The sequence below is a fragment of the Cebus imitator genome, unplaced genomic scaffold (assembly GCF_001604975.1).
Source record: "Cebus imitator isolate Cc_AM_T3 unplaced genomic scaffold, Cebus_imitator-1.0 Scaffold42, whole genome shotgun sequence".
NCBI lineage: Eukaryota > Metazoa > Chordata > Mammalia > Primates > Cebidae > Cebus > Cebus imitator.
Window position 1 is genome coordinate 907,304 of NW_016107357.1, and position 27,256 is coordinate 934,559.

Genomic DNA, 27,256 nt, shown 5'->3' on the forward strand with positions numbered 1-27,256 from the left:
CACTTGAGGTCAGGAGTTCGAGACCAGCCTGGCCAACATGGTGAAACCCCATCTATAATAAAAATACAAAAATTAGCTGAGTGTGGTGGTGGGTACCTGTAATCCCAGCTACTTGGGAGGCTGAGGCAGGAGAATCACTTGAACCTGGGAGGGGGAGGCTGCAGTGAGCTGAAACTGTGCCACTGCACTCCAGCCTGGGTGACAGAGCCAGACTCTGTCAAAAAAAAAAACAAAAAACAAAAAAACCCAAAAAAACTCTTTTGGGGAGTGACAAGATTTTAAAAATCCATTAGAATGGTGATTCACATGTGTTATTTCAGTATTTACTCAACCCATAAAGCCATTATAAATAGGATGATAATCATCATCATAAGTTATTAATAATGAAGATAATAAAGATCTTCTAAACCAAAAGCAATTTAGAATCTCTGATACTATGAAGTAAATGACTCAGAAATAACTCAATACTAGGTACATAATAAAAATGACTGGTTTTGCTAGGTTTTAAAGTAACACCTGGGGTCCTAGAAGGGGCAAATTGGTACTATTCACTTCTTTTGTTCACCTTGTAAATGGGTTGGGCTATTGCCAGAAATCTGAGCTCTGGGGCAGCCATTGTATTCTTCATGTAAATCGATTCAATATTGTAACATATTACTCCAATGATCAAAATTTAAAACCCGTTTACTACACTTGAGTTGATCTTAAAAAAAATATCAATCTTTGGGAAGACAGAGGTAGAAGTACATCTGGATTAATAGAATTTACAGTTCAATCATGGTGAATTTAAAAAATACAGTTTTCTTTCAATAATTATTTTATGTTTTAAATGAGGTAAAATTTATAAAATCTGCATTAAAGTAATGTCGAGGGCACTCTGGTGATAACAATGATGAGGTTTATTTTTGTCAAAATGTCCAAGGGAAACATTAATTGTTGTTCGTCAACTGTGAACTTCATACTACATTGTCTAAGTATAGACAATTACTGGGTATCACTCTGTCAGGAAATCCTCACAAAAAAGCCAAATTCAAGGAATATGAAATTGACAAGGCTTTCAAACGAATGTGTTCGGTAAGTCTTTTAGGTTACAATAGGTAGGGATGATATAAAACACAATCCTTTCCTGCCTATCCCATTTTAGAAACCTGTGGGTGTGCTCACATTTGTCTGGGCATTGCAGCATTGCACACATAAATGAATTAAGCAAAGCATCAGAAAGTATTGACACACGAGATTAAAATAAATAAGAGAAAGGAGCTGCTCTTTATGCCTAAAAATAGCTGGATATTACTGAAAAAAATTAAAGGGCAGAGGTTTTCATTTTAGCACCATGAATTGTGATGAAATCCCATTTCTCTCACTGTGGCAGGACTGTATGCAGTTAGGAAACTAGAGTGATGTGTTTTGAGGCAATGTAGATTTTTGCTTCAAAAACAGAAGCCATGTTATAATTTTAGAACAATGGGACATAGTGAATAAAGCCTGTAAAGCATTTCTTCTTTGCTTTGCTTAGGCGGATTTTCCTGCACTGGGGGTAGAAGTTGTGGGAGTACTTTTTGGTAGAGGAAATCCAAGTCCTAATCCCTTTGGCCTCTGCATGGCTTGAATTGGCTCAGAGATCCCCTTGCCATCTCGTCCAAGGCCTGACCCAGGCGTCCAGCCCATATTCTGAAGCATTCGGTTTCCAATATTATTTTCTAGGATTGGCTGGGCGTTTTCACCTACAAATCCTGAAATGATAAAACAATAGCACACATTAATTAGTATGAACACTGGTGAACATATTAGGCTATGAAAACCATGTTCTCTTAAGTTTTTTTTTAACAACCAGGTACCAAGAGGGGGCTGGATATTCATTTGTGGAGACTTCTTGTAGTTGAGAGAACAATGGAAGAAAGATCTTGTTTAGAATTTCAATTCTAACACTCCATAGCAGGGTAAGTTATTCAGCCTCTCTGGGCTCTTACTTTCTCATCGGTGAAACAGGCATAATGCAACCTACATTGCCTATCTCACAGAAATTTGTAGGACAGATGAGATCATGTATGTAAAGAAACTTCTCAGTAAACTGTAAAGTACTCTTCTAATGGATTTATTTTTATTACCATGTTAGCCTTATGGATTACTCTGAAAATCATCAACCTATATTGTAATATCTTACATTTGCCCATGACTTTGACATTCAACAGAACCAAAAATTAAAATCAAACCAAACAAAAAGCACAACGGATGGCATCGTGAATTCCTAGGAATTTACATTCTTATAATCTCCCTGTTTGGTATTTATTATTCAGTCTGTAACATACGCATCCTTTCGTTCCCTTTCTCCTTTTCCTTCCATGGCCATGTTTAAATGACTATCTAATTAGGCTAGTAGAAAGAAAACAGAGGAAAACAATATTAAAGATATATATATCATAAAATATATTATATAAATTTACAAGGACATAGACCACAAGTCCTTCCATAGGTCTCCAGGGATAGATATATTTCTTCCTGTTTCCCTCCCCTCTTCCTTCCCTTTCCTTCCTGCCTACTTTCATTTCTTATGTGAAAAAGGAGATTGGCTAATGCTTAACATGAAATTTAGATATCGATGTTGCTTACTGTATTTTCTTAGCAGACAACTGAGAAATACATCTATTTTAAGCATTTTCTCTTTGATGACATTTTCAAAACTAGACTTCTAATTTAATTTTTTTTGTAGGCCCTTAGAGAAAAAGTTGAGCATATATACTGTATATTTGGTATAGGGAAAAACTCAGAAGTACTAGATGGCCGAAGTCCAAGGATGGAGAAATTAACAAACATCATAACAGTCAAAGAATGCAAGAACTTGAGTTCTTTCCTTTAACTGCAGGCTTGGCCTTGGCCTTGGTCTGTCTGCCCCAGGTGTGGTACAGCTTGGTTCTTTCTTTGGTTCATTTCTGTTCCTCCTCTAGCAGCAGGTATTAGATTATGGTGTATGAAAAGGGAAGGTAGCAAATCTGGAGCCAACCAGATACAAGCAACCAGAAATCTTAATTATCAGAGCATTTCTCATGGTTAGTCCCTTTTTAGAAGAAGAAAGTGATTAACAAACAAACTAACACTGGAGTCTGCTAGAAAAAAAAAAGAGATGAAGGTATCTTAAAAAAAACCTTTGTCTTAGTAAGAACATATTCAGCCTAGCCCTTACACCAGGGCTCAAATTTACAGGGATTCAGTGTCTGACACCATTGCCTCCACAGACTTCTAGGGATAAAGATACTACACTTAGCAAATTCTGTAGAATACCTGTGGTATAGCAGCTGAGTCCTGGCTTTAGCGTATTTCTGCTCTGAAATGTGGACCGTGTCTTCCTAGACAGAGGTTGAAACAGGCAGCTGTTGACATAACCACTCACTACTCTCAAAGGGTTGTGGGTCTCTTAAGCACCAACCTACACCTCACCCTACCCCTACTCCTTTTCCATCATCATTAGTTTTCTTCTTCCCCAACTCAGGATTATTATAGCACCTTCTCCCCGACTACCAAAAAGGAGTTAGAACTCTCTGTCCTGCTGTTTCTCTGAGACTATGTTCAGAATGGTGGTACCAGCAGAGAAGGATCCTTGGATCTCAAACATCAATAAGAACAACAAAAATATTAACAAGGGTACTCCAGAGACAGCAGTGTTCTCTTTGTTATCCTGAGTGTGGTTACCCAAATGGCCAATCTATTAGAATGTTCTTTAAACTACTCATATACTTTTCTTTTTTTTGAGACAGAGTCTCACTCTGTTGCCCAGGTTGTAGTGCAGTGGTGCAATCTTGGCTCATTGCAACCTCCTCCGCCTCCCAGGCTCAAGTTGATTCTTATGCCTCAGCCTCTCGAGTAGCTGTGATTACAGGTGTGTGCCATCACCCCTGGCTAATTTTTGTATTTTATAGTCGGGGTTTCACCGTATTTTGCATTTTTTTTAGAAGGCATTTCACCGTGTTGGCCAGGCTGGTCTTGAACTCCTGACCCCAAGTGATCCATCTGCCTCAACCTCCCAAAGGATTACCGGCGTAAGCCACCGCATCCGAACTGTACATATAAGTTTTTAAGTGTATTCTTTGGAATATGTATTTCACAGCAAAAAATAAAATAATAAAAGAAATGTCAGCATTGAACCAACAGTATATCTTATCTGAGGTAATTTGTGTCTCACATTGTGGGGAACAGCAAGTGAGTCATTCTCTGTCATTCTTACTTGTAGAACAAGGAAAGTCACAAAATGCTAGACATGAGTTTTAATACCTACAACCCTCTTATTCACTAAGGAGTAATCATCAATTGATTTTCAAAGCCCTTTATTAAACATTTTGGTGTTCTCAATCATCAGTGCATTTCAAGACCAAGAATAGACCATATCATTGCCATTTGCTAAATTCCTTACAGGGACTAAGAACTAGCCAATGATTAATTGGCTTTGGATTTCTCAAGTGGATTCATAATTTACTGAAACAAGTACCTTAACATGTCACAGAAAGAACCTTCAACTACTTGCCTCTTGAGTGGCAACATCTAATGTCAAAGAAAAATTCTTGAGTAGCATTATTTATTGCTTGAGAATAGCAAAATGCATATACAGAGATTATACATATATGTGTGAGTGCATGTGTGTGTGACAGTGAGAAACGGATCTCGTAGTCACACATACACACATATATATGCACAAAACAAAAATCTTTTGTCAAAAATGTTTAATATAACAAAAAAGCAATTAATTTTTTATTTTAAAGTCATGAAATGGCAGTAACCAGGACAGACACAGACCTCCAAGGTATATAGCTTTTTTCTGGACAGCTGCTGATCAGGTGTGCTAGGTAAAGCAGCGCCCTAGCATGTCATCTCATATCCCTGATTTTTCAGTTATTGTCATGAGTTAATTTAATTCTACTCTAAGCTAAGTCAGATCAGAGGTCTAATGCTGCTCTGGGCTATATGTCTGTTTACTCACATTTTTGACAGGACAGCTTGCAAAAGTTCAGGATTAAAATTTATTTAATATTTAAGAAAAGACTAAGGCCAATTAAAATATTTCTACAAAAATTGCTAAATTATGGTGAATTTTCAGTCCTAAAGTGAAGAGCAAATGATAACTGATTCACTATTATAATTTTAAAATGTTGGTATTTCAAGCAGAGCAGCCTGGGATGATCACTATACTCTTACGCTTTTGTTTTTATACAGATGGAAAAGCACTCATTCTCATTTTTTTAAATAATGATTTCATTTCTCTTCTTCCTAAAAATAAAACAACATCACACAAAAGAAAGCATTATCTTGTACTCAGAAGAAAAACGAGCATCTAATTCTTCAAATGCTAAATCTTTCTTCATAGAAACACAACCTAAAAAACAAAAAAAGTAACAGATACTTCGTTATTCATGGAAAATGATTCTAGAGTGAAATCTACTGTTGGCTTCTCATCCTTCTTTTATGAGATTAAGACTTGGGAGAGGAACAACTCAGTCTCAGCGCAGTATACACCACAACCATAATTTCCCTTTCTTTCGCTCCTGGCAGTGTTAAATCCTTGAAGACCTTTCCTAGAAGGCTCTCCCGCTCTGGCAGCTTTAGCAACACATCGCCTGCTAACCTTTCTGTCTGCTTCCGCTCCCAACGCCCTGTCTGCTGGATCTCTCATATCCATTACAGCTGAGTCGGTCCTTTCCCCTCAAATCTTCCAAAGAGTACCGTGGAGGGTAATTCACTTGCATAATTGGCTTAAGAGATGAAAATCTTGTATCGGCCTCTCTTAGCCACTAATCTATCCAGCTGACTGCAAGCCTAATTGGCAGCTTGTTTAGTAATTTGGCTCCTAAAGTGTTGTATTGATGTTGGATAAACAGCCAATGGAAGGGGAGGTGACACATGCTGCTTCCCATAGAACAGCTAGTGCACTCCGCCTCAGTCCCTACCCTGTATTCACAAGGCATTTATTAGTTTGTGATCACTCTTTCTTCCCATACTCTTTCGCCATTACTTGACTAGCCAGCTGAGAGGCTGGGCTATTCTTATTAGCAACATTATAACAATGGAGAGTTATAATACTGTCCTTTGTTCTCACTAATTTAGGGGCATGGATTTTTGATTATTGTTATGACCTCAAGGAACAGCAAAGCAGAGTTTAAGGTGAGAGAAAGTGGTAGGTGTTACTACTCTTTGTCCAAGGTTTTAATTCTTTCATTTCTTTAGAAAAGCTTCACTAATTCAGACTAGTCTATATTTGATCTGCAATATGGCAGACATACTTCATGATTCTTCTGTTAACTAAAATCAGTTTAAAGAGTTAAGTGTGTAAATATATGATGCACTGGCTTATTTAAATAACAGAAATTTAATGTAAAACCAGTATTTTTTTTTCTCCTTAAGTGATAAAACCTTTGTAGAAAATAAAAGACATGATCTGTTATTGACATGTTTGGAGGAGGAAGTGTTCTTATTAACATATGCTTTTAGTTAAACCGAAATATATTTCTTGTGGAATGCTCATGTATCAAACAGTACGGATTTTCAAAAAGTATAAAAAAAATTATACAAATATAAAACTGTTTTGGCCTGAAGGCAGACAGGAATGTTTATCCGCTACAATATCATCAGGACCATTTTTGGTCTGCCTACTATAAAGGATGCCTACACAAAGCATGTGGTATATTTGTTAGGTGCCTGACAGTCATTATTTCTACTCTTCATTCAAGAAGAAAATTTTAATGGTCCTCAGAGAGTTGAAGTAACTTAACCTTGACCACACAGTGAGTAAGCTAGGATTCAAACTTTGGTTGAGTTTACTCCAAAAGCCTACACACCTCACCTTTCTTTACCTGAACTGCTTCCCTATAAGAATTTTTAGCAGGCATGTTGTACAAACCATTAAAAAAATGCATGGAGTAATATGTGAATTGCAATATTAGGTTCTCTCAATTTGTATATGGACACTTTCACAAATATATCACAATTTGTGTATGGACAATATAACACAGACACATTTAAATAATGTAGAATATAATGATGTCTGCAGCCCTTAGAGATTATAAATGCTTCCATATCCATAATTTCTTTTGATCTTATCAACCTGAAAGGTGAGTATTATTGGCCCCATTTTATAGATGAAACTGATGTTTGGACAGGTAATTCATCTGCCCGAAATCAATTAGCTAAAAAGTACCCCAGTTAGAACTTGAACTTAGGACATTTGATCCCAAATGTTACCCTTTCTGCTGACTGAACTTGGAACTTGCAACATTATATCATCAACATTTTCTGATGCATGTGGAATTGCGGGCAAGATGGCCAAAGAGGAAAAGCACCAGTCTGCAGCTCCCAGCAATATCAGTGCAGAAGATGGTTGATTTCTGCATTTCCAACTGAGGTACCTGGTTCATCTCCTTGAGACTGGTTAGACAGTGGGTGCAGCCCATGGAGGGTGAGCCGAAGCAGGGTGGGGCGTTGCCTCACCCAGGAAGCACAAGGGGTCTGGGAGCTCCCTCCCTTAGCTAAGGAAAGCTGTGAGGGACTGTGCAGTGAGGAATGGTGCGCTCTGGCCCAGACACTACACTTTTCCCATGGTCTTCACAACACAGGCCAGGTGATTCCTTCGGGTACCTACGCCACCAAGGTCCTGGGCTTCAAGCAGAAAACTAGGTGGCCATTTGAGCAGATATCGAGCTAGCTACAGGAGTGTTTTTTCATACCCCAGTGGCGCCTGGAACACCAGCAAGATGGAACCATTCACCCCATTGATGAAAAGGCTGAGGCCAGGGAGCCAAATGGTCTAGCTCAACGGATCCCACCCCCACAGAGCTCAGCAAGATAAGATCCACTGGCTTGAAATTATTGCTGCCAGCACAGCAGTCTGAAGTCAACCTGGGACGCTCCAGCCTGGTGGGGGGAAGAGTGTGTGCCATTACTAAGGCTTGAGTAGGCAATTTTCCTCTCACAGTATAAAGAAAACAGCTGGGAATTTAGAACTGGGTGGAGCCCACCACAGCTTGGCAAAGCTGCTGTAGCCAGGCTGCCTCTCTAGATTCCTCCTCTCTGGGCAGGGCATCTCTGAAAGAAAGGCAGCAGCCCCAGTCAGGGACTTACAGATAAAACTCCCAACTCCCTGGGACAGAGCACCTGGGGGAAGGGGCGGCTGTGGGTGCTGCTTCAGCAGACTTAAATGTTCCTGCCTGCCACCTCTGAAGAGAGCAGTGGATCTCCCAGAACAGTGCTCAAGCTCTGCTAAGAAACAGACTGCCTCCTCAAGTGGGTATCTCAGTCCTGTGCCTCCTGACTGGGAGACACCTCCTAGCAGGGGTTGACAGACACCTCATGTAGGAGAGCTCTGGCTGGCCTCTGGCAGGTGTCCCTCTGGGATGAAGTTTCCACAGGAAGGAACAGGCAGCAATCTTTGCTGTTCTGCAGCCTCTGCTGGTGATACCCAGGAACACTGGGTCTGGAGTGGACCTACATCAAACTCCAGCAGACCTACAGCAAAGGGGCCTGTTAGAAGGAAAACTAACAAACAGAAAGGAATAGCATGAACATCAACAAAAACAATGTCCATGCAGAAGCCTCATCTGAAGGTCACCAACATCAAAGACCAATGGTAGATAAATTAATGAAGATGAAAAAGCAGTGCAAAAAGACTGAAAATTCCAAAACCCAGAATGCCTCTTCTTCTCCAAAGGATCACAACTCCTCTCCAGCAAGGGAATGAAACTGGCTGGAGAATGAGTTTGACCAATCGACAGAAGAGAGCTTCAGAAGGGGGATAATATCAAACTCCTCCCAGCTAAAGGAGCATGTTCTAACCCAATACAAGGAGGTTAAAAACATTGAAAACAGAAGAATTGCTAACTAGAATAATCAGTTTAGGGAAGAAAATAAATGACCTGATGGAGCTGAAAAACACAGCATGAGAACTTTGCGAAGCATACACAAGTATCAATAGCCAAATCGATCAAGTGGAAGAAAGGATATCAGAGATTGAAGATCAACTAAATTAAATAAAATGTGAAGACAAGATTAGAGAAAAAAGAATGAAAATAAACTAACAAAGTCTCCAAAAAATATGGGACTATTTGAAAAGACCAAACCTACATTTGATTGGTATACCTGAAAGTTATGGGGAGAATGGAACCAAGCTGGAAAACACTCTTCAGGATATCATCCAGGAGAACTTTCCCAACCTAGCAAGACAGGCCAACATTCAAATTCAGGAAATACAGAAAACACCACAAAGATACTCCTTGAGAATTGCAACCCCAAGACACATAATCATCAGATTCACTAAGGCTGAAATGAAGGAAAAAATGTTAAGGGTAGCCAGAGAGAAAGGTCGGGTTACCCACAAAGGGAAGCCCATCAGACTAACAGTGGTTCTCTCTGCAGAAACCCTAAAAGACAGAAGAGAGTGGGGGGGGTCAATATTCAACACTCTTAAAGAAAAGAATTTTCAACCCAGAATTTCACATCCAGCCAAACTAAGCATCATAAGTGAAGGAGAAATAAAATCCTTTAAAGACAAGCAAATGCTGAGAGATATTGTCACCACCAGGCCTGCCTTACTGGAGCTCCTGAAGGAAGATCTAAATATAAAAAGGAAAAACAGTCACCAGCTACTGCAAAAACATACAAAATTATAAAGACCATCAACACTCTGAAGAAACTACATGAACTAATGGGCAAAATAACCAGCTAGCATCAGGATGACAGGATCAGATTCACACATAACAATATTGACCTTAAATTTAAATGGGCTAAATGCCCCAATATAACAGACACAGACTGGCAAATTGGATAGAGTCAAGACCCATCAGTGTGCTGTATTCAGGAGACCCATCTCATGTGCAAAGACAAACATAAGCTCAAAATAAAGGGAAATAGGAATATTTACCAAGCAAATGGAAAGAAAGAAAGAAAGAAAAAAAGTAGGGGATGTAATCCTAGTCTCTGAAAAACAAGACTTTAAACCAACATAATGGTAAAGGGATGAATGCAACAAGAAAAGCTAACTATTCTAAATACATATGCACACAATACAAGAGGACTCAGATTCATAAAGCAAGTTCTTAGAGACCTACAAAGAGACTTAGAATCCCACACAATAATAGCGAGAGACTTTAATATCCCACTGTCAATATTAGACAGATCAATGAGACAGAAAATTAACAAGGATATTCAGGGCCTCAACTCAGCTCTGGACCAAGCAGACCTAATAGACATCTATAGAACTCTCTACCCCAAATCAACAGAACACACATTCTTCTCAGCCTCACATCACACTTATTCTAAAATTGATCACATAACTGGAAGTAAAACACTCCTTGGCAAATGCAAAAAATGGAAATCATAAGTCTCTCAGACCACAGTGCAATCAAATTAGAACTCAGGATTAAGAAGTTCACTCAAAACTGTACAACTATGTAGAAACTGAACAGCCTGCTCCTGAATGACTGCTGTGTAAATAACAAAATTAAGACAGAAATAAATAAGTCCTTTGAAACTAATGAGAACAAAGGCACAACACATCAGAATCTCTAGGACACAGCTAAACCAGTGTGTAGAGGAAAATTTATAGCACTAAATGCCCAAAGGAGAAAGCAAGAAAGATCTAAAATCAACACCCTAAATCACAATTAAAAGAACTAGAGAAGCAAAAGCAAACAAATTCAAAAGCTAGCAGAGTACAATAAATAACTGTGACTGGAGAAGAACTGAAGGAGATAGAGATACAAAAAATACTTCAAAAAAATCAGTAAGTCCAGGAGCTGAATTTTTGAAAAGAGTAACAAAATAGACTGCTAGCCAGACTAATAAAGAAAAGAAAGAAGAATCATATAAATGCAATTTAAAAAAAGATAAAGGAGACATCACTACTGATCCCACAGAAATACAAATTACCATCAGAGAATACTATAAACACTTCTCTGTAAATAAACTTGAAAATCTAGATGAAATGGATAAATTTCTGGACATATACACCCTCCCAAGACTAAACCAGGAAGAAGCTGACTCACTGAATAGACCAATAACAAGTTCAGAAATTGAAGCAGCAATTAACAGCCTACCAACCAAAAAAAGCAAAAGACCAGACAAATTCACATCCAAATTCTACCAGAGTTACAAAGAAGAGCTGGTACCATTCCTTCTGAAACTATTTCAAACAATAGAAAAAGAGGAATTCTTCTCTGACTCATTTTATAAGGCCAGCATCATTCTGATACCAAAACCTGTCAAAGACACAACAGAAAAACAAAATTTCAGAACAATATACCCAATGAACATCTATGTGAAAATCCTCAATAAAATACTGGCAAACTGAATCCAGCAGCACATCAAAAAGCCTATCCACCATGATCAAGTCAGCTTTACCCCTGGGATGCAAGGCTGGTTCAACATATGCAAATCAATAAACATAATCCATCACATCACAAAAATCACATGATGATCTCAATAGATGCAGAAAAGGCCTTCAATAAAATTCAACACCCCTTCATGTAAAAACTTTCAATGAACTAGGTATTGATGGAACGTATCTCAAAATAATAAGAGCTATTTATGACAAAACCACAGCCAATATCATACTTAATGGGCAAAAGCTGGAAGCATTCCCTTTGAAAACTGACACAAGACAAGGATGCCCTTTCTCACCACTTCTATTCAACACAGTACTAGTATTGGAAATTCTGACCAGGGAAATCACACAAGAGTAAGAAATATAGGGTATTCCAATAGGAAAAGAGGAAGTCAAATTGTCTCTGTTTGCAGATGAGATGATTATATATTTAGAAAACCTCATCACCTCAGCCCAAAAATCTTCTTTAGCTGAGGAGCAACTTCAGCTAAGTCTCAGGATACAAAATCAAAGTGCAAAAATCACAAGCATTCCTACACACCAATAATAGTCAGAGAGCCAAATCATGAGCAAACTCCCATTCACAATTGCTACAAAGAGGATAAAATACCTAGGAATACACTAATAAAGGACATGAAGGACTTCTTCAAGGAGAAGTACAAACCACTGCTCAAGGAAATAAGAGATGAAACAAAGAAATGGAAAAACATTCCAGGCTCATGGATGGGAAGAATCAATATTATGAAAATGGCCATACTGGCCAAAGTAATTTATATATTCAATGCTATCCCAATCAAGCTACCATTGACTTTCTTCACAGAATTAGAAAAGACTACTTATTCATTTTCATATGGAACCAAAAAACAGCCCATATAGCCAAGGCAATCCTAAGCAAAAAGAACAAAGCTAGAGGCATCACACTACCTGACCTCAAACTATACTACAAGGCTACAGTAACTAAAAGAGCATGGTGCTGGTACCAAAACAGATATATAGACCAATGGAACAGAACAGAGGCCTCAGAAGTAATGCCACACATCTACAACCATCTGATCTTTGACAAACCTGACAAAACAAGCAATGGGGAAAGGATTCCCAATTTAATAAATGGTGTTGGGAAAACTGGCTAGCCATATGCAGAAAACTGAAACTGGACCCTTTCCTTACACCTTATACAAAAATTAATTCAAGATGGATTAAAGATTTAAACATAAGACCTAAAACCACAAAAACCCTAGAAGAAATCCTAGGGATACCATTCAAGACATTGGCATGGGCAGAGGCTTCATGACTAAAATACCAAAAGCAATGGCAACATAAGACAAAATTGACAAATGGGATCTAAGTAAACTAAAGAGCTTCTGCACAGCAAAACAAACTATCATTAGAGTGAACAGGCATCCTACATTAAAAATTTTGCAATCTATCCATCTGACAAAGGGCTAATACCCAGAAGCTACAAAAACCTTAAACAAACTTACATGAAAAAAACAAAGAATCCCATCAAAAAGTGGGTGAAGGAAATGAACAGACACTTCTCAAAAAAAGACATTTTTGAGGCCAACAAATATAAGGGAAAAAGCTTATCATCACTGGTCAGTAGAGAAATGCAAATCAAAACCACAATGAGATACTATCTCACGCCAGTTAGAATGGCGATCATTAAAAAGTCAGGAAACAACAGATGCTGGAGAGGATGTGGAGAAATAGGAACACTTTTACACTGTTGGTGGGAGTGTGAATTAGTTTTACACTGTTGGTGGGAGTGTGAATTAGTTCAACCATTGTGGAAGACAGTGTGACGATTCCTTAAGGATCTAGAACCAGAAATACCATTTGACCCAGCAATCCCTTTACTGGGTATACTGCCAAAGGATTATAAATCATTCTACTATAAAGACGCATACACATGTATGTTTATGCAGCATTGTTCACAATAGCAAAGACTTGGAACCAACCCAAATGCCCATCAATGGTAGACTGGATAAACAAAATGTGGCACATATATACCATAAAATACTATGCGGCCATAAAAAAGGATAAGTTCATGTCCTTTGGAGGGACATGGATGAAGCTGGAAACCATTCTCAGCAACTAACACAGGAAAAGAAAACCAAACACCACATGTTCTCACTCATAAAGGTGAGTTGAACAATGAGAACACATGGACACAGGAGGGGAACATCACGCACTGAAGCCTCTCAGGGGGTGGGGCCTAGTGAAGGGATAGCATTAGGAGAAATAGCTCATGTAGATGACGGGTTGATGGGTGTAGCAAACCACCCTGACACATGTATACCTATGTAACAAACCTGCACGTTCTGCACATGTATCCTAGAACTTAAATAAAAACAAAAACAAAAACATGAAACATTTTCTACTATATCATTTGTTTTGCCACATTTCCCCAACTCACTAAGGTTTTATTCTATTCACAAATTTCTAACTCTAGAAAAAGTACAAATCTAAAGAAGCATAGCAAATCTGACTAGAGAGAGTATTCTAACTCCTGAAATACCTCAAGATTCATTTTGTTTGTTACAAATCTAGTTACTCTAGCTTTCTTTGGCTAATACTTAAATTAAACCTTATATTTATTTGTCTTTATGGAAAAGCATATACTGAGTTTTCTTCTTTTATGCATTATAATCCTTAAATTTAACCTATGTATTTTCTCCATTTGCATTTATTGTGATTACTAATAAACCTAGATTTACTTTTACTATATTATTTAATGCTATTAACCTTGCTTTTTCTATGAATTTTTATTTCCTCTTCTTTGGCATTTATTGCTTGCTTATATTATCTTGAAAATATATACAATATTTCCAACCTTTTAAGTGATGATCTTTAAAAGTAAACATGCACATCTGACTTATTTCCTCATGTTTTAAATATTATTGTCCAGAGTTTTAGGTCCATCTTACTTTTACACATCCAAATTAATCACCTACATGGTCACTGTCATCATCATTATTACTTTTATACAGTCAATATTAATTTAGCTTTTAGTACATTCTCAGCAATTTCTTTGCTCACCATTACTTCCCGAATTTCATTCTTTTTAAATGGATTCTGTTTTTTTCTACAACAGGTATCAAATTTAGTAACGGTCATTCTTTATCTGAAATGACTTTATTTCATCCTCACTCTTAGGTAATAATTTAGCTGGATATGTAATTCAGGCTGATTTGGTTATTTTGTCTTAGCACTTTGGAAATATTCTCTCTTAAGTTCGCAATTGTACTGCTGTTTCTAAGTTTGCTACCAGTATAATTTCATTCCTACGTAGGTTATACTTTTGCTTCTTGGCTGCTCTTAAGTTATTCTCCTTGTCTTTAGTATTCTGAATTTTTATTACAATGTGGCTTTATTTATATTTAATATTTCTTATAGACTTGTACTTGTTGAATATGAAAACTGTTTTCCTTCCATTCTAAAAATTCTTATTTTCCTGAATATTGCACCATCCTATTCTCTCTGCCCTTCCTTCTGTAAATTCTATTAGACATAGGTTGAACTTCATTGTCCTTAAGTCCTTCCACTTCTTTTATAATTTTCATCATTTTATCTCTCTGTGCTGCTTTTATGTAGCATAGAGACCACTCTTCAGATCTCTCCTAAAGTTCAGTATCTTTTCAGCTGTATCTGTCATTTAACCCATTCAGTGATTTGCATAGTTTTTGAGATATTTTCATAATAAAATAATCCAAAATTTCTACTTGATTCTTGACCACATTTGTCTTTTCTTAGTCTACAGGTATTTCCTTTCCTTTTTGAATTTGTTTTTCTAACTAACTTTTTAGTTTTGGTTTATGGGATCATCATTGGTAGGCTTTTATTTGTGGTGCTTCTTTGAGGCTTGGGTTGAAGGCCTACACCTTTAGAGTGGCTTTGAATGTGCTTCAAAAACCAGTTTTATGTTAATTTTTGGCTTAGTGTAATTTTAAACTAGGAACTCATGTGAGGGTAGCTTCTTGGTTACAAATCTTCAGAGCATTTTCTACTTGGAGCCCAAGCAGAAACAAGATTCTTTATCTTCTACCGTGCCTGTGGGTGGGTTTTGTTTCCAGTCTGCCCATTTCTGAGGATGGAGCTTTTAGAGGTTCTGATCTGATCAGGAGACATATGCTCGGTTCCCAGGCTTGACCCCCTGTCCACTGGGGAACTAACAAACATGCCTTAGGTTTTTGAGCTTGGCAATGGTGTGAGTGAGTATGGGAGCTGTTTAGGGCCATTTTGGTCTTGAACATTTCCCTCTCTTTCCTGTAGTCTCAGCTATCTGTCTAAAAAGATGGCTTCAAATTTGATTCAGCGGTTTTAGGTGCTCTGTAGTTTAAGTGTTTTCTCATTATTTGGTCTTTTATTAGAAAACAGCATTTCTTTTCTATCTAACATGTGTGCTTCCTCTGTCCATCCTGTACTGAATGATAATAAAAAACTGTTTATTAAGATTCTACTAAACACGTAACTGAAGAATGGGTTGGTGGCGTATGTGGCAAGAGGTGAAGGATTGCATATATCCTAGGCTTACTATTCATTCAGATAGAGTCTGGTTTCAAAATTAATAACAAGCCCCTTGGAAAAGTCTGCCTCTTTTAAAATCCTGAAAGAGCTATGATAATCTACAGCAGCTATATGAACCCAGCGGTGGCAGGAAATAAAAATATAATTATTGATAAGATAAATTTGGACAACTAAAATCTAATACCTTTTTATTATGTTTGGTATGACTTTAAATTGCAAAGGAGCCTTTAAAAAGTCTTCACCCACTATTATTATTTACAACCTGCCTCAAATATTCATGAAGATTATTTTCCTATTGACATATCAGTAGGATGTGGAGGAAAAAGTTGAAAAGTCACAAAAAGCTGTAATGCAACCTCTTGCCAAGAACTCATATGTTCATTTAAAAAAAAAAAAAAAACCTACCCTGGAACAATATGTATATCAAGACATTAAACTTCAAAAGGCATTTCGTTTGCATAACTTAAAATGAAAAAAGGCTGACTCCTTATAATAAATATTTCACTATTATTTCAACAGAAAGCAAAATAGTAACAGGCAATATTAACTGTGGATAACACTGAATTTCATACTGTAAAGTGCAGAAATTTTTTTTAAATACAGTAGCCACAATATCTCAATAAATGTACTTAAATATTTCTACTCTTAAATTCTCAATAAGCTATACTTTCTGCCTACCAAAAACACAGACCACAACCAACATTGCTAACTGCCTTTTTAAAAAGCGTTAATAATATTCCTCTTATTTTGTTCACTGCTTTTCTTCACCTTTACAGATGACATTTTTCAAACTATAAAATGCATTCTGCCGGCAAACCTTGCTTCGATAGTTCTCAATTTTATAATAGTAAATCTACATCCTTTGCTACTGAGGCATCCACCATCTTTCAGTATGTGACTTTGAACGAGGCAGGGAACAAGCTATACATTAAAAAAAATCAATATCTAACTTTATCAATATTCATTTTATTTTGTCAATACAAAATACAAAGGTGAAAGAGCAGTAAATAAGCTAAAGCACTGACATAAATTTGGTGTTCCTGTCACAATTAATAAGTGCTCAAATGATAACACTGCTCTTAGTCTGGAGCTTTCTAAAGTGACTGAAGTTATGCTTCAAAGCTATGGCTAAAAGAGGGTGAGAAAAATTCTCAATACACTAGCAGGTAAACATAATCAATTCTGGGTTATTAATTTCATAGGCAGCTTTAAGTCTTTTATTAACAGTGTTATTTCTTATGAATACAATTTATCTTTGGTCATAAATTGTTATACAAACCCAGTTTTGGATTTAAAGTGCCTACTTATAGTTTTCTGACAATGTTTTTGGTAAATCCTTTCTAAACTTGCTGTTTGATTGCATGATATTTCACATATAAATCAGAGGGGTTATCAAACAATATTCAAGCGTCAGTCTTTTAACTCTTACTCCCTATTTCAAATAAAAGAGAGTTATCTTCTGCATTTTTTTCTTGTTTAGAATTAATGCTGACCAAAGGCAAAAGAAACTGTGAAAATATATCTCAATTCAGTGTGTTTTTCAGGAATTCTGAAAGGGCCTATAAAAGGGCAAGAATGTTGTCCTGAGCTCAAATTCAGAAGTTTACAAATATAAACTGACTATTACGTGACTGACTCTTTTTCAGAATTTGAAAACTGTAATTTTCAGAGACAAGATGATCTAGGATTCATACCCTCATTATCGAAGTGTATTTATGCAAAAACATTTCTTACTTGAATTTGGATAATAATCTTCACCTTAGAATTGATTCATTGGTATTAAAAGATATTCTATTTAAAACTGAGGACTTTAAAATAACCTCAATCTCTTCCTCTTTGAGAGACACAGTTATGCACAGATTTTAAAAATGTATTGAAAATGAGTGATGTAATTCTCCTGCTCCGCTATTTTTGAGTAAAGGGTGCATTAAATTTCTATGAATTTTATCTTCAAGGTAAAAAGGTAGTAGTACCAAAATACTGAATCTTAAGAGAATCACAACAATTGTGAAATATAAAATCTGGAATATGGTGGTGTAAGCTTATGGGGGAAAAAGAAAAAACGTTTTAGGCTAAAGTTTAATGTTTGTAGCCATACGCCATATAAATGATTTCCTCTGATGTTACTGAGTTGTAATGTCAAAATCACCTTGCAGAAATAATTATATTATCTGCTCCTCAACCATTATGCATTTTCCTTCTCACTTCACATATGTTCGGAGTGTTGGGACGTGACCCCAGTATTTTCTTTTCCTTATTGCTGCCACTAAGGTGCTTTAGTAGCATTCCTAAGATTGTTCTTGCACTGCTTCTGCCACTAATGCTTGAATCACTGAAAGATAAGAAAATTCAGGGACCATTCAACTGGAATGGGGATGTTAAAGAATCCTATACCCGCCTTATGAAAGATCTGAATCGCAGGACTGATGACACGTTTTTCATCCAAAATGTGGCTACATGTTCCTATATGAAAAGATATATTAGAAGTATTTCATGAGTATTCTGCATTTCTACATAGTAATAGCTAGATAAATCGTCTACAAAATTTAAGGCATATAGTAGTGTGTTTATGTCAGCATGTGCAATAGGACAAACTTTATATATTTATGTAATACGTATATAAAGAATACATATATTCTTACAAAGAGGCTGTCAGTACATTGTTATGGAGAGAGCATGGATTTAGGAGTTATGCAGACCTAGGGTTGAACCTTCCCTTGTGTTCAATAATTCTGTCGTCTTAGGTAGCTAGCCTAACACTTCTTTGCATCTTAATTTTATGATATTTAAAGTGATAACACCATCTTCCTCACACAATTGTTATAAAGAGAAAAAAATAAAGTTACTGGTACACAGTAGGCACCCAATACGTGGCAAATATTATTCTACACAAGTACAAATGCACTCTACACACAGGTGTTTCCTAATCTTGAAATTCAGTAAAGCCAGAAGATGATCAGGTATGCGTCTAAATGCATAATTTTATAATGTGGCCCCTTAGATGAAAAGACTGCATTAGAAGTGCTCCAATTTTAAGTTATTCTTCAATTTTCTAGTGCTTAACTATGGAATACGTTCCCTAAATACAGAACGTAAGCTTCACTATTTTTTTTCTTTTAAACTCACCATGCAGCCCCACCCCCCAAAGACCATGCATGAATTTATATATATATATATATTTTTTTTTCCTGCTTACTCTCCTGTTGATACAAATCTTATTTTCATAGTCTATAATATTAAAACCACTTTTACTATAAAGGCTGCCCAAATGAAGCTAAGAGAAAATTTCAGAATCTGAATGGTTAAAGACGCCAGGTAAGTAGGCCAAGGCTATTATTCTTTGTATCTGCACTGAAAAACATTTTCTCATAGATCTTGCTCCATCACAAATCCATTATGGTTAACTTTGTTTATTCATATGTGGGCATCTACATTCTAATGCCCACTTGGGTTCCTCCTGTCACTGACTTTTATCTGTGCCTCCCTTACCACTACTCTTGCATGAGATTTTCCATACATACTAATTTTATTCACAACCTTCACTACAGGGCGAGTCTTTGCCCTTTCAGTAAGTAAGGCTTCCTGTCCTCTGGTTTATAGTGATGTCCCTCTGTTCAGCACTTGTGGTTTTCTCAACATCACACTCATGATTAGAATGGCATATTGTTAGAATGACATGATTTTTGAAGTAGAAATGAGAGCTTTCTAAATCTAATACTAATGTTGTCTAAAGAAGGAAAGAGGAGGCCAGGTGTGGTGGCTCACGCCTGTAATCCCAGCACTTTGGGAGGCTGAGGCGGGCAGATCATCTGAGGTCAGAAGTTTGAGACCAGCTTTGGCAACATGGTGAAACCCCATCTCTACTAAATATACAAAAATTAGGGTGTGGTGGCGTGTGCCTGTAATTCCAGCTACTTGGGAGGCTGAGGCTGAGGCTGAACCCGGGGGGCGGATGTTGCAGTGAGCCGAGATCACGCCACTGAACTCCAGCCTGGGTGGCAAAGTGAGACTGTCTCAACAACAGCAACAACAAAACAACAAAAAAGATGGAAAGGACTGCTACAGAGCTGGGACTCGAAACCAGTCTGCCACATTCGATAAGTCAGGTTTCCCTCTCCTGCAACATGGCGTCTTGTATTTTGGGGCTGCGGGTATGCTTTTTGAATTTATTACTATTAATCTCTTCTACGCTTGTCATTTCACCTATTTATGCCTTATTTTCCTCACAAGAATGTAAATTTATAGAGACCAAAGATAGTGCCTTTGAAATTTTGTGTGCTTTTAATACCTTACAGAAAATCTTGCAGTTGGGCAGGAATGTAACAAATACTTTAATGATTGGTTACCTGGAAAATCTACACATGGAACACGCAATACATCCTGATACCAAATGCCAATGATTTGTTTTAATAGTTTCTTGCAATTGTGGATCTTCTTCACTGCAAGTGATTAAGAAGTATCTGCATTTTATTCTTCAAGATTTACGAAGTCTACATCTGTGCTCCAGTCTAACCTGCGTTTGTTTTACCTGCGGTAGTAGGTCCAGGCAAAGGGGCGGCTTTTCTTCTCCGTTTGATGTCTCCCGTGCATAAGGATCCTAAATGCATGCTTGTTTGCCTACGAGTAATTATCAGAAAAAACTATTAACAAAGAAGAAAAAAAGACATAAATACACAGCTTGTATAATCTGAACCTAAATCAAAACGTTCTCAACAAAGATGGAGCACACAGTAAAATCACCAATCTTGTTTATAACGAAACATAATTACGTTTGTTGACAAGCATTCAGCAGCTAAATGTGCCATCATAAATTGTTACTGGAATGAATAATATAAAAGGAATGCTTTTTAATTTTCAAAACTGGCAATCTTTCTGGCTCAACATAAAATCAAGCACTGTTGCTTCTGACAGGAAAATAGCTAAGATTAATTATCTAAAGAGATCACAATATTGTTGCTAGGTTATCAATTGGTTACTAATGCTTTACTGTCAGAACAACATTTATTACAGGAAAAGTATAATCAATTTCTTTTAGGATATTATGCAGCAGTGAATTCTCTTGAAACATTTTAAACAGAAAGAAATAGTGATGCTTCCCTTATAATTCATACGATTAGAATTCTTCGGTTAATTATTTATTAGCTGAGTGAGTAAACATATTTTTAATGTGTTAATGCTGGTCCGCTACTCGACCGTATAACATGATACTGGATTATATTTGTAAAAACGTGATATATAAGAACCGAGAAGTGGACCTTCTGCTATTTTTGGAAGTAGCTATTATACAATTAAATTCTTCTGTCTAATCTTGGTCTCCTAAGTGAAAAGCTACATAAAAAAATAAGAAATAGACCAATTAGAAATCAAGACTAATACAAAGAAAAGGAAGGATTTAAAGTCTTCAAAGTTTTCAAGCTATGGAAAGATTCTGTGTTCATTTCCTGCACCATAATCCTTTTCTGTAGGGTTGGGATAGGGCCTGGGGAACATGAAGCAGAAATAAATGAAGCATGTTTATGACAGCACATGTTCTTTTAGTAATACAGAGAGATATCTGATAGTATCCTGAAGGTTTAAAGAAGCTAACTTGAAAATAACCAGATTATTAGGAAGAAAAAGGGAAAAATCAACTAAAATTAATTCAGGTAAAATTCAAAATTCACAATATAGATTTAAACCCATATTTAAACAGATATTTAAATATAATAAAAAATTAGTGTTGGAGAATAAAGTTATTTCAAATACAGATTTTATTTAAAAAGCACAGTCATAATTAACGATCTGGATAATCCGAGGGCCACATGCAGCCAAAACAAATATACCATAAAACCTTATCGACATATCTTAACAGTAAATGGGCATTTGTCTGGTTTTCTCTTCTTTTTATTGAGCACATACTGTTTCTGCTATAAAATAACTATAATGATTAAGATATTTCAAAAAACCTTTCAAAAATTCATTCTGTTAATGACTAACTTAGCTCTGCTTTGCTCTCAAAATGTTTGTGAACACGCATGACTGTAACATTTTTATGGGATTTTGAGGTATGGTCTTGGCTTATGATGCCAAGAAAAATGAATAGTTATGACTGTGTCTACTTTTTAAGATTATATACACATTTTTAAAAAGTAGAATGATGTCACAGAGAAGACGTATTCTTTTTGCACAAATTTTAAAAGTAAACATGTATCAGTATCTACTATGGAATTAGGGTAAGACTCTGGTGGTGGTGAAAACGGGGAGGGGGGAAGAGGAGATGGAAGATACAAAGGAAATGAAACTTTCCATTCTATTATTGGAAGAATTTAAAGTCTGAGTGGAGAAAGAAAACATAAAAATGTGTATATAAAATAATTAGAGACAGTGGTAGTGGCGGCAGGCATAACCAACTTTATTAACTAATGTATTATTTAGTCCTTACAACAATCCTAAATACGCTGCATCAAATATACATTTTTTCCTTGGTAGAATAAAATGTGTGCTTCCATGGAAAAGCTATGCTTTCAGGAGTATACTCTTCCAGTCGCTAAATGCGAATTCTGTGAAAGCTATTTTACTACTCTACGTTGTAGCTAACTGAGAGCAATGGGAAATACTTCTTGACTACAGAAGTGCACATAAATTCTGTCCTGTGGAAGGACACCCCTCCTGTCTGTGGAAAAGCTAGTTTTGTATCCATTTGAACATTCATTTCAATATTCCTTTACTCCATATACCCTTGTGCTTCTTTGCCTTCTCCTTTCAACCTGTTGTAACATCTGCCCAGTTCCCTCACGAGCTAAGGAGTTAAATACAATCTTTAACACATAACCCATTTTATATCCCTATGTGAGTCATAATATTACCTTTTTGTAAAAAAGTATTCTTTCACAGTTCTTATGCCTATTGAAATCTCCCCTTAGCAAAAGACTGGAGTAAAGTTTACCTTCTGCAGAGCATATACAAGACAGGCTCAGAAATCAGAACTAGCTGAGGAGGAGGGGAAGGTACCAGTCTGAAAACAGGGAATAAAGCGGGAATTTGAATACTGCAGTGTTGTTCTTCTGTAATCGAGCTGTGAAAACCAACTTATGAACTAGCTACTTCAGCTCCTCTGTTAAAACATAATAAACATTCTTCCAGTTTAAGCCACTGCAGGTCAGGTTTTCTATACTTGCTGCTGAACGAATTCCTGAGTGATAAAGAGTTTGCTCTGTTCAGAGCGATGAGTAGTTCAGGATGTCTGCAGAACAGCATTTGCAGAAGGAACCATATAACATGAACGGAGAAGAGCACGGAGGCTGGATCATGGGGCCATATATGCCACCTTTGCCCCATGAAAATGTTTAGGCTTAACAACTGATACGGACCCATTAAAGGTTTTATAAAAAGAGAGGGAGTAGACCAGATGCATGGGTGCTGGTGGAAGCTCGAGTTGCACAGGGCTGAGACTGAAGAGAGAGGAGACCAACTAGGTTTGCCATAGTTCAGACACACACTTCCTCATCTCAGGAATGAAAACTAAAGAATGATGCGAGTTACTGCATAATGAAACTTCCTGGCTGTGCAAGTATTATATATCAGTAAAAACTTAAAAAGAACTAAGGCTGGTTTCATTGATTTCAGATACATTTAAACTCAAACTCAGCTAAAACAATTATTAGCCAGGGCACGTTTCTTACGAAACACATTTTTAGAAATAATCAGAAGAAATACATGACTGTATGATATTAGATGCTCACTGTGACTATTAATATCATTGATTGCTACTTATTTTGTTCTTGCCCTAGTTATATATAATTGGAGTATTCTAATTGCTTGAAAATAACTGTCAATATTGCCTTTATAACTATTTTTTCATACTTCTTAAAATGTATTAGGTAGGCCTATTTACAAAGACAGTGAAAAACAAACCTCAGGAACAACTAACTCCCTCTTCTACACTTTTTTTTTTCCCATCTGCTGGAGCAAACATTTGGCTATCTTCACAGAGAAAATGGAATATAACATTTTCATTCAACTCCCTCCCCCTACCCTCAACATAGCTACATAAAGGAAAAGAGAAAAATGTTCAAGGAGAATAAAGTTAATAAACTCAGCAGCATTGAACCTGGAGACCCAAGCCCCAAGAAAAACAGCAAGCTGTATATTTCAGTAATTCTATCAAGAATTGACTATCTGCTACAGAGCATTGAGAGATCTGGATTATTGATCAGTAAGATTACCCCATTTAGGCTTGCCCCACGCCCCCCCTTCCTTCAGACAGGTGCAGTGGAGTTGCTACAAATGACACTAAATAAGGTCTACTCTGTTATTTAGTTGTCACTCTTAATGTAAACCATAGCAGTTACTTTTTAATTTAAAATCAATGAATGTCTCAAAGGCAGCCTTGTTTCTTCAGTCTAAATGAGTCATTTGTCTTTGCAAAGCAGAACACTTGGAATACTACTCAAGGTGATGGCTGGCATTTTCCGTTTCTTTTTTCTGTGGTGTTTTGAGCTTGACAATGCAACGTCCTAGGAACAGACCCAAAGTTATTAAAGAACAATATTAAGGTCCTTTTGTTAGGTGTGTCAGAAAAACACCAATCAATTAGACAAGTATATTTGTTTCAGCTGGAATTGCATGGGGAGGAAAAGAAGGGAGACAAATCAAAACCAACCTATCCTGAAGTGGAAAGGATAAAGAAATAATGCTGTTTTGTTACAGATCTGTCACTTAGGATTTAAAGCATGGTTTCCTGTGTATTACTTCTGAAAATTTTCCTATTAAATATTAGAAAAGCAGAACTCAAAAAGAAGTCTTTTTGCTTTATTCTGCTTTTTAAACAGACTTCAATTGGTTTATCCCCATCGTTTGCTGCAAGCTATCCTTTAAATGGGGTGGTGGCAGGGAGCTGGACATCTTATCCGGAGGGAAAAACGTAGAAACAAAACAACAACCCAATAAACTCAAAACAAAAAAACAGAAGCAAAAACCCTACTGAGAACCACCTTGCCTGAAAACTTGACTTTTGACATGGGCTGACAAGGACTGAAGCAGGCAGTGTCAAACGCAATAATATTAAAGAGAAGACAATAGGAACTTGTCTCTTCCTTGTACGCAATTACAAACAGAGGCTATTCAGAGAATTAGGCCTAGTTAAAGCTGCCCCCTGGATAAAATGTGTTCCCAAGCAGCCTCGGACAAGCTGCAGAGGAGAGAAAAACAGACGTGACTATGGGCCCTGGCATTTGGCAAGAACACTCACTGTCAGTTAGAAAAATATCAGCCTGGACAGGGCGTCAGCTGCACAGAAATAAAGCAGGTCTGTGGTGTCACGGGGAGCATCCCAATGGCAGAGAGAAGGATGGGGGTTGGGAAACCCAGCCCTGTGTGAACTTCCTTTTCTAGATCCAAATTACCCTCCCTGCTTTACTTGGTGTCAATATGTCTCAATGTATTAAACTGAACAGACAGACATCAGTATCTAGCTTTTTTCCCTTTAGTACCAAAATACACAATACAATAAGCACCAAGTGCTTTCAAGTATACATGTTTTTTAACGACTAGGAGGATTGCATTAAATCCTTGATTTTTTTTCTTTTTTCTTATTTTCGACAGTCTCACTGTCGCTCAGGTTGGAGTGCAGTGGCACTGCTCACTACCACCTCAGCCTCCCGAGTTCAAGTGATCTCGGACCTCAGCACCCGCCCCCGCCCTTGTCTGCTGGGACTACACACCAGTAGCTGGGACTACAGGCACATGCCATTATGTCCTGATAATTTTTGTATTTTTGGTCGAGATGGGGGTTTTACCATCTTGGCCGGGCTGGTCTTGAACCCCTGACCTCAAGCAATCCGCCCACCTCGGCCTGCCAAAGTGCTGGCATTACAGGTGTGAGCCATCACGCCCGGCCAAATCCTTGTTTTTAATGGTGGTGTCTTTCAAAGCAGCTTTTGTGCATGCTCTCTTTGGACATCCACTGCAACCCTTTGCATTTGGTATTGTGGATCACAGCCTGACCAGTTCTCGACTCTGGCCTTCTCTCCTGATGGCTTTGGTCATTTGACTTCACATTCTGCCTCAATCCCATCTACCTTCTCTTTGGAACACACCTGACTTTGGCAAGAGGTGGTTTAAGAGTTAGCTGCACTGAAGTCAGTACTTGGGTTTCAGTAACTGGATCCAAGCTTTATTCTAGACTTATCCTACCTTACCACAGACCTTGTAGTAACTTAGCTCTTTCAGAACTAGGTAATTGCCTTGACCTCCCACATGCTCAAGTCCTGGCCCTGAAATGTAATCTGGTGATGGAGGCTCTTTCTAATGCTGCTTGCCAATGCTTCTCCAATCATCAGCTGCCCCGGCTCCTATATCCCTGTTCTTTGCCTACCTGTTGCCAACTATGTTCGTTAACCTTCTACCACATGTAGTCTGAGGCTCTGCCCCTTAGACAGAATGATCTGCCTGCCGGAGTGTAGTTCCCCTCACTGCTTCAGATGGATCTGTGCTGTTAGTGCCTCTTCCACCCTAGTCAGAGGGTTTGAGTCCTTCTTCCCAGTTTGCTTTATCCTGCTAAGGGAACTGATGGCCTCTCCTGGAGCTACTGTTTATCGTGCTTCCTATGTGCCTATTTTGAGTGAGGCACTCATACAGACGGGACACAGGGAAATACTGGGTAGAAGAGGGCGGTTCCCTGGCAAAGGCCCCACTCTCAAGCCTGGAAACCTGTGGCCCTAAATAAGAACAGGCATTCCTGCTTTTTGTGCCCCAAAAGTTGCCTTTGGCCTGTCACATCTCCCTATCCTGTATAAACTCCAGGCCCCAGACTCCAGCAGCAGACAAGGAGAAGACAGACCAAAGAGCAGAAACATGGCAGAATGGTATGGCAGGGAGAAGAGAAAGAAGGAGCATCTGAACATCAACAATTCGGCTGGGGACAGTCAGAGAGGAGGTAGACCACTGAACAATCAAACTCCAGGGGAAGATCTTCTTCCCACTCCATCCCCTTCCCAGCTCCCATCCATCCCACTGAGAGCTACCTCTACCACTCAATAAAACACCCGCATTTGCCATCCTCAAGTCCATGTGTGACCTGATTCTTCTTGGGCACTGGACAAGGACCTGGGTACCCAGAGGGCACTGAACTGGTTAACATTCAGGCCATCTGTGGATGACAAAGCTAAAAGAGCACACTGTAACTCACATCATGCCCACTTGGCCTTTGGGAGTCACAGGTACTCACCCCTAGATGCTCCTGTGGAGCCAGAGCCCCAAGGTGCTCACCCCGGCTCCTGCTCCTGCCCATCTGCGTGCTCCCCCTCCCGTAAGGGGTTTGAGTGCACAGAGTGGCCAAACAGACAAGCCACAACCCTGTCGCACCCACTGCGAGGGGGGACAGGGAACACTCCG

General features: G+C 37.9%; 1 protein-coding gene across 2 annotated transcripts in view; it reads right to left on the reverse strand.

The window, feature by feature from the left end:
- Positions 1-666: 666 nt before the first annotated feature.
- Positions 667-27,256, reverse strand: part of GPATCH2 (G-patch domain containing 2) — a 200,396-nt gene continuing 173,806 nt past the window's right edge. For both annotated transcript variants that reach the window (XM_017526304.2, XM_017526301.2), the window contains 2 exons: positions 20,412-20,500; positions 667-1,733 (listed from right to left, as the gene is read on the reverse strand). In XM_017526304.2, the coding sequence (XP_017381793.1) occupies positions 1,513-1,733; positions 20,412-20,500 (310 nt within the window). In that variant the 3' untranslated portion in view covers positions 667-1,512. The remainder of the gene's footprint in view (positions 1,734-20,411; positions 20,501-27,256) is intronic.